The sequence below is a fragment of the Electrona antarctica genome, assembly GCF_951216825.1.
Source record: "Electrona antarctica genome assembly, chromosome: 2".
Taxonomy (NCBI): Eukaryota; Metazoa; Chordata; class Actinopteri; order Myctophiformes; family Myctophidae; genus Electrona; species Electrona antarctica.
This window is the reverse complement of record NC_136807.1, coordinates 30,661,846-30,670,734: the sequence shown is the minus strand read 5'-3', so window position 1 is coordinate 30,670,734 and position 8,889 is coordinate 30,661,846. Positions and strand designations below refer to the sequence as shown.

Below are 8,889 nucleotides of genomic sequence, written 5' to 3'. Positions count from 1 at the left end.
CCTATCAATAAAGGCAGAAAAGGCCCAATAAAAAAATGAATGAATGAATGAAATAAATAAATAAATAAATAAATACATAAATAAATAAATAAATAAATAAATAAATAAATAAATAAATAAATAAATAAATAAATAAATAAATAAATAAATAAATAAATAAATAAATAAATAATAAAATACATACATACATACATACATACATACATACATACATACATACATACATACATACATACATACATACATACATACATACATACATACATACATACATACATACATACATACATACATACATTTCCACTTTGTTTACAATGTCCACCATTGTTGATTTTCCAAGCTGGCATGGAATGGAAACAAGCCTGGTGTTATCTAGCATCAATATTATAATTACTCAAATATTACATAATCTGCATATCAGCACCCCCACCACCTCAGGACATTGTGGTACTGCAGCTAAAACTGCTTTCAAAGTCCAGAAATAAATGACAAGGACTGGTTATATCAGAGTGGTGATTGAGGCTCAAACCATTAGAAATAACTTCGAGGGACATAGACAATATGATATTAAATATTAAAAGCAGTTTTAAAATGCATGTTATTTGCGCTTTAAGCCCCCTGAATTTGGGGGTTCAATTAATTCACTTAATTTGTGGCCAAACGCACATTTCATGTTTTCTTACTTTGTACCTGTTTTCTTATACAGGTTTAATGTTTGTTTTTAGTTCAATGTTTGTTTTAAAAATGCCATTGACAATGAAGGGAAAATGTACGTCATCTTGTACTAACACTTGAACATTAAATGCCATTAATAAAGAGAATTTAATGTTTGTTTTGCCACTGTTTGTTTTACATCACCATTACATCACCTAATCAACATGAGTTAGACTTTGATATATGCCCCTCACTTCACACGGGTGTGATTTTTTTTTTGTATTTCTTCTTTTATTTTTCCTAGATGCATGGGGACATTCCTACATCAGCTGATTACCTCGTGAGAATTATCAGACTCTGCAGGTGTTGATCTATTTATCTCTTCTCTCTTTCAAGATTGCATGGAAATGAGGGAAAATTGCTAAATGAATAGCTAACATTTATCAATTTTGGTGGTATGGTAGCCTATCCACACAAATCAATTAGGCTACACTTTTTAATCATTCATTTCATTTACAGCAATTTATCCAGTTTGTAGGCTACACAGAAGACTGCAGCCCTGCAGGCTGCAATCAATCATTATCACCCCACGCACTGCTGCTCGTGCTCAGCAAGCAACAGGAAACTGAAAGCATGAACTTGAAGCTCTTTAACTTTCGCTTTCGGTTTTGAAAGCGCTCCTATATATTTGCAACGTTATGCCACATTTTTACAAATGATTTAGGTGAGGTTCTTCACTATAGAATCCAACGATGGAAATTGTCTAGGTAGGCGTACTATTTACCTTTTGGACAAAATAGGCTATTATTTATAGCATTGACAATGTTTGTAATGTATTAAAGTAGCATATTGGGAAAGTGGGAATCTCTCATTGCTCAGAGCGCGCGGCTTAATAAATGAATTGTCATTGTGATTGTGTCACTGCGTGATAGTGTCACTGTTAGTCAAATATATATTTTCTTTTCTTTTTTTTTATACCTGGCAAGAAGAGGATCATTGATAAAGTGCACTGAAGATGGAAAGAAAGATGCGCCTGAGAGAATGGCTGATAGCTCAGATAGACAGTGGACAGTATGAAGGACTCTCCTGGGAGAAAGAGGACAAGACAATGTTCAGAATCCCATGGAAACATGCAGCAAAGAAGGATTACAATCAGGACGAGGATGCAGCCCTTTTCAAGGTAGATATTTATCATTGCAACGTGTTGCATCATGAAAAGGCCATAGTTTCTGGTGGTGTCCCTGTTGGGGCAGCTCTGTCATAATTATTTTTTTGAACATTAAATTTTAAGTTAAAAAATAGCTAAAATTGCCAGCCTACTACAACCATGCTTAAAATGTGTACATGAAATTATTGTCAAAACGATAGGCCAACTCTATGAGGAAGTTAATACATTTATATCATAATGCAGCCTTAAATTACACAGAATGTAGCTTATATTTTGCAATGGTTAAAATGTTTAAATGTAGGCTACGGTATTCTGATATAGCACTATACTGTATCGAATTGAAGAGTTTCTGTACAGTATGTGGTTCTCAAAGTGTAGGCTGCAGACCCCTAGTGGCCCTTGAGGAGGTTCCCCTGTAAAATGAATTATAGCATCAAAATCAAGCATCAAAAATAGTTTAACCACTTTAACCCTATTTTTTATGATGCTGATGCATTGCCTTGTGATCATGATTTTTACAAAATTAGAATATATTTTTTGGGGGGGGGGTGAACATAACACCTCTTATGGGGGTCGCTGGCACAAAACATTTTCAAATAGGGGTCTGCAGCCACATAATATACATAGCAATTTGGGGGTCCTTGACCTTGACATGAACATGTTTGAGAGCTGTACTATATGTGATCTGTGTGCTTGTCCCCCTGCAGGCCTGGGCTGTGTACAAGGGTAAGTACAGGCAGGGGAGGGACGTGGCTGACCCAACTATGTGGAAGACCCGCTTGCGCTGTGCACTGAACAAGAGCACAGACTTCCAGGAGGTGGTGGAGCGTAGCCAGCTGGACATCTCTGAACCCTACAAGGTCTACCGCGTCCAGCCAGACACCAGCATAGTCATAACAGGTGCAGTTAAAACATCTAGACCTGAGGCCTATTCTACAAACGCCTCCTAAATCACTGGTTCACTTTCAAGATTTTTCAAAGATGTTACATTTATTTGCAGATGTACAAGCTCACAGCGTGGCACGAATAATATTTATAATAATTATGCTTATATTAAATTAGGCCCATTGGTTTTCTAAATCAGCAAATCAAAAGATCAGTTTTTACGGTGAGTGACACAAGTGTGAAAGAAGATAATGGTAAGTTTACAGTAGTGCACCAATTTCCCATATACCGCTCTTTAACTTGCTTATATACAGTGTAAGCAAGTTAAAGAGCGGTATATGGGACATGTATATTATGCAGTACATAGGATATGCCTATTATGTTTGTTTATTTAGTGTACTGTGTAGCCTCCTATATAATACATATTAGGGCTTTCAAAAGTTTAAGTTTTATATTCTGGTTATATTCTACATTTATTTTCTTTCAGAATTACCCAAGATAGAGAATCTGTTGGCCATCCAGGTTGGTGGGCCCAGCTCCCCTGCCAGGGGCACCCCGCACCCACAGGGACCCCCGCACCCACAGGGACCCCCACACCCACAGGGACCCCCGCACCCACAGGGACCCCCGCACCCACAGGGACCCCCGCACTCACAGGGACCCCCACACTCACAGGGACCCCCACACTCACAGGTAACACCACACCTGACAATTGTGTGTGTGTGTGTGTGTGTGTGTGTGTGTGTGTGTGTGTGTGTGTGTGTGTGTGTGTGTGTGTGTGTGTGTGTGTGTGTGTGTGTGTGTGTGTTAATAATAATATTAATAATAATAATATCTTTTGAATGTTGCGTTAACATGCTTGTGTGTTTCAGTTTCCTAAGTTTCTCTGTAAGACGGAATCATTAAATGAAGATGAAAATGAAGTCCCAAATGTGAATGGTAAGGACCACAATTAAGATACACACTGTTGAATAAATCTGTAATCTGGAACTTATTTAAATGAACGAAACATCTGCAGTGGTTGGTATAGGCCAGCTGCTGGTGGTGTGCAATACCTCCCCATGTCCAGTACTTTAAAAAAGTACTGTGAACTTGTAGATCTGCAATTCTTTGTATAGCCAATGTACTGTATAAATGGATAAAGTGGTTAAAATTTGTGGTTAGGGACCCCCTGGAACCATCCGAATTGACCCCTGGGGGTCCCCTGACCACACTTTGAGAACCAATGCTGTAGTAATAATGTAATCCAGCGATTCCCAACCTGTGGCCAGGTGAGAAAAGGGTGAAAAGTTGTGGTATTGTGTCTGTATTTATGTGGAAAACGACCTCTGCTCCTGTGTAGACGCTCTCATGAGGGAGCACATGTACTGCGGAGGAAGACCGCGCCATCACAACTCTCCTCCGCTAACCTTTCTTAGCCCCACACTGGCTATAACTGGTAAGACCCCTAATGCAGTCATTCTCAAACATTTTAATTTCAAAGAATCCTCAGTTTGGTATACTTTAGGCCACAGACCCCGGCTAATATACGCCCCTCTGAGTTACAGACCCGTAAGGGCCCATTTGTTTCCAAACAATCAGTCATTCAAGGACTCCCCCAAGGACCCCTGGTGGTCCCCCTGGACCTATACTTTGAGAACCATCGTGTAACCAATGCATTTAAATGTAAACTAAATAATTACCTGCTCTTCCACTGGAAGACTAGTATTGAACGAGAATGCATGCTTGTGTCCGCACAGACTTCCGTATGCGTGTGAGGTTGTTATACCAAGGCCACATCGTGACGGAGGTGTCCACTAGCAGCCCAGATGGCTGTTTCATCCTCCAGGGCTCCGTTCCGTTGGGAAACGAGAGGATATATGGGCCTTGTAGCGCCCAGCAACTCTCCTTCCCTTCCCCAGAGGTGATGTTCCAGGATCCGGTTATAACGGAGACCATGGGCTGCCTCCTGTCCCACCTGGAGCGGGGCGTTCTGCTGTGGGTTGCTCCTGATGGCGTGTTCGTCAAGAGGTTCTGTCAGGGCAGGGTTTTCTGGAGCGGTCCTCTGGCAGAGCACACCGACAGACCCAACAAACTGAACCGGGAACGGACCTGTAAGCTGCTCGATATGCCTATATTTCACAAAGGTAAGTAAAGTGCACTTTGTCTCTGGCCTTATCAGATTCGCTCCTAATAAAGCTGAGTAAATGTTGGTTGGAGATTGTATTGGGCCAGAACATTGTCTGTGTTTGGTGCATTAAATTCCCACCATTTGAATTGCTGCACTTTGGTCATGTTGGTCAGTGTTGGTAAACGTGAGGCGAACATCACCTCACTTTGGATTTTCGAACTGGAACAGAGATAGGCTACAAAATACATTGTTTGCATCCCCTCGTCTCCCCAATTATTCCTCATGAGGTTTTATTTTCGTTCGCATTCATTTTTGAGCTGAATGCGAACGAAAATAAAGGCTTGGCTGCACAACTGTGTGTGGTTCATGTACTCATCAAGCACAACAGTTAAAGTCTTTATTGAAGAAAAACAAAGAAAGGGAAGGAAAAAAAGGGGGGGTTTTACCACGTACAGTACCAAGTACAGGAAAAGTGATTATCTTCTATGCTGGTCTTAGATATTTACAAGCTTTTGCTACAAGCTTTTCCACGAAAAAACATATTTACACATGGTACCTGAGATAAGATATATATAAGGTGCATATATTAAGGACATTATTCAAGGTGCTAGGATATGAATTAAGGTGCAAGGAGTGTGGTGGTTCAAGGAAGAGCTAAAGTCCAAGTCAACTATTCCCTGATATAATCACAGTAGGTTCAGGAAGAGCAAAAAAGGTCTAGGCCTAGGGCCAGCCTATCAACATTGATTGTCATCAGGCCGCCTAGCAAGACTCATGCCTTGCTCAGCGTTCAGTTGCCAATGCTGTGCCTCAGCTTTGTTTTGTTTGATACTCGTTTGATACTTTAGTTTCGAGCATTTGTTTATAACCACTGCGCTTTAAATGGCGCCCAGTAACTACTAACTATCCACACCTGCGTGCTAGCCTGCCATACTTCATGTTATTATAAAACAACTTAGTACACACACAGTTTTGGGATTTGGGTTGAATTAAAAACTGATTGAATGTTTATTCTGGTTTTGAGTTCTGCTGTTTGGGTCCAAAACACACGCTCTCTAAGAGCAACGTTTTTGCATTTATTTGCATGCATGCATTAGAGCTTGTGAAATCACTAATTATTCATGACAATTTGCTGTTTTGGACATGCAAGGTTTGCACTCGACAGCAAAGATTTGGATTTCCCATTCACAGGTGGAGGCAGCCGTGAAAGTGTTCATTAGCCTGGCTCAAATTACACTCATTTAATGTTAACGCCCCGTTATACGGCTCTGACTGTTGGAGAATGACAGAAAAACTCCACAATTGTCAAACTCCCACACAAAAAAACGAAATCTACCATAAGATAAAACAATTACTAGAGCGGTGCGATTGCTATTCATTGCATGGTTAACGACTTCTAACCTGCATCTCTTCAAATATTGTCACATTGCAAAGCGCTATGACCTTGTAGATGGTCTATATCAGTGTGAACAATAGCATTGATCTAGAAAAAAAGACTATGAAGATATAATGCAATTATGCAAACATTGTAAAATGCTTCGGAAATGGCGTTACTACAGTAGATAAATGCAGAAAATGTACCATTTTGATGTCGTCAATCAGACTTACCTGTCATTTTGTCCTGTCCGTGTTCATGCACAGAGCTCCAAAACTACATTCATGGGGAGGGTTCCAGACCCCACTATGATATTGAGTTGTGCTTTGGGGAGGAGTATCCAGACCCCAACATCCCCAAATGTAGAAAGCTGATCGTGGTAGAGGTACGTAATGACGCTATCAGCAACCAGGTGTATATATTTCCATATAGAGGAATAATACTAAAATATGTAATAATAATAATAATATATCACCCAACAGGATGATTAAACACCTCAGCTCCGCCTCAGTGTTTAATCATTCTGAAGGGAGTTATTTCTCAACAACTACCACCGCAGCTACTTAATGGATATATGAATAAATTGACCCAAAAGTAACAACAAAACAAAGTATTTCCTTGCTTACGGTAATTAAAGTATTCTATAAGTAACACGGTCACCTTGGAAAACAAGGAAGTGTACGTTGATCAAATAGAATCAATTTTCCGGTTACTGCTTTGTTTATTTCTCGCTTCAAATGTTTTCAAAAACATTCTTGAGAGCAGCGTTTAGTTATAATTTATACATGATATTGTGTGTTTGTTTACATGGCTGTCATGTTGGATACAGCTCAGACAGGTGTTCCGCCTCTGAGGCTTTGATTAGACAGCGGTCTGTTATTGAGGCGTCATCCCCAAACCTTACACGGCTTGTGAAGGACGCACTGTGATTGGCTAGTGGCTACTTTGAGTGGCAGTCGGGGCAAACGGCCTCGCCAGAACATGATTTAGGCTACCATTCTGTGCCTATCGGGTGAGTCGGCTCAATCGAACTTCGCAACATTTGTCACGGCAACTCGCTCACTTAAGCTCGCTCGGTGGTGCCTCACGTGGCGCACGTTTGCTTGAGACGCCGTGCCTCCATTGCGGTCAAAAACTATTCTTTATCGACCAAAGAAACTGTCCACAGTTGTTGTAGGCAAGAGGCACATCCGCGTTGGCCACAGAAGTGGGGCGTGGTTATAAGCACAAGCCGTGTAGAATTTAGAATGTTGCGTTATTGAGCGGAACGGTCATTATTCAGAAATAACACACAGCTGAATTCAGCGATTGACCAATGAGAATCAAGCATTCAACCAAGCCATGTAATAAAGATGATGTATTATTGACCCATTATTCCCAAATGTATTCTTCTTGTTATGGTTTGTCCTCTTACAGTATAGTTTACACCATAACATGAATGTCAAAAAAATATATATTTATATTCATTAAATGATAAATGTTTGTCTTCCCCATAAAACAGTATATTTTTAATGAATTCTTTATGTATCACCAGGAGAGGGCGCCATAATCATACTCAATGCTTTTTGTGCATTCCCTTGGTGGCTTGTGAGCAGGTGGTGCCCTTGTTCGCTGTAGAACTGCTGCAGAGATTCCACAGAGGAGAGAGTGAGGAGAAGCTGCAAGCTCACACCCTCAACGCAGATAGAGAGGAGGTGTAGGAGCAGCCAGGGTATGTGAGGGGATGGATGTCATCACCAGCACCACCACCACTATATGTATGTTCTCCCAACAGAATGTACTCGGGTGGGATTATTATGTCCGAAACCGCTTTTCACGATTCAAATGAAAAGAAAAGAGAAAATAGCAGATCTACGTGCTGCGTTTTGAGCTTGCTATTTTTGCTTTGTTTGTGTGATGCTGTAGAATGACAAAGTAGGGCATTAATTTACAAAAAAGTAATGAAAAGTCTCAAATAATGGAAATAAGAGGTTTCTATCCTAAAGCAATGATAATGTACATGACAGAAGTATGTCTTCTTTGAGCATGTATACATTTGGGAAATGTAAGGGAAATGTAAATGTAAATTACAGTGTTGTAGCCATGATTAAAATAATTATTTTACTGGATGCCATAGAACTAGACTAACAATGATAATCATACAAATATAATCATGCTTTAATATTGTTAAAGCATGATTATATAATTAAATAATGGCATAACAATATTTTTCTTGATTTATGTTGACAAAGAGTAGGCTATATTCACAATATTTAATATTGTTTGTAACCTAAATAAAGTACATAGCCTTCTATGCAGAGAATAAAGTCACGCCTCAAATTAAATCTATAAAGCCGTTTCTTCCTTTTATTTCTAGCGAACATCATATAATAACAGATTCACAATTTTAAAAATATACATTTTTATAGCTATAACATTGACAAAGAAAAAAAAATCAACGAGTAAGGTTTTTGTTTTTGACAATTCAAGAAACAAACAAACAAAAACAAAATCACTAAAGTGAGAGAGTGTGCTGAATCAGAGGAGATAATACCCGTATCAGAGTTTTAAAATACTTTCATCGTTTTCCCTGCTTTCGAACATATACAGTACGTAAAAAAAAAAGAAGAAGAAAAGAAACCGGGAACAGAAGCGTTCGGTGCACAGGGGTCAAGAGGATTCACAAAGCATCATGTTTCCAACGTGTTATTAGCACCA

At 39.5% G+C, this 8,889-nt stretch overlaps 2 protein-coding genes across 2 annotated transcripts in view; one reads left to right on the top strand and one right to left on the bottom strand.

The window, feature by feature from the left end:
* The window catches only part of LOC306917415 (troponin C, slow skeletal and cardiac muscles), a 368,649-nt gene that overhangs the window by 205,742 nt on the left and 154,018 nt on the right, over positions 1-8,889 (bottom strand). The gene's annotated exons all lie outside the window — the stretch shown is intronic.
* On the top strand, positions 1,658-7,950 carry irf10 (interferon regulatory factor 10). The gene is made up of 8 exons (XM_079514791.1): positions 1,658-1,834; positions 2,530-2,722; positions 3,195-3,319; positions 3,580-3,646; positions 4,050-4,145; positions 4,447-4,833; positions 6,459-6,577; positions 7,788-7,950. The coding sequence occupies exons 1-8, from the start codon at positions 1,670-1,672 to the stop codon at positions 7,890-7,892; spliced, it is 1,257 nt and encodes a 418-aa protein (XP_079370917.1). The 5' UTR covers positions 1,658-1,669; the 3' UTR covers positions 7,893-7,950.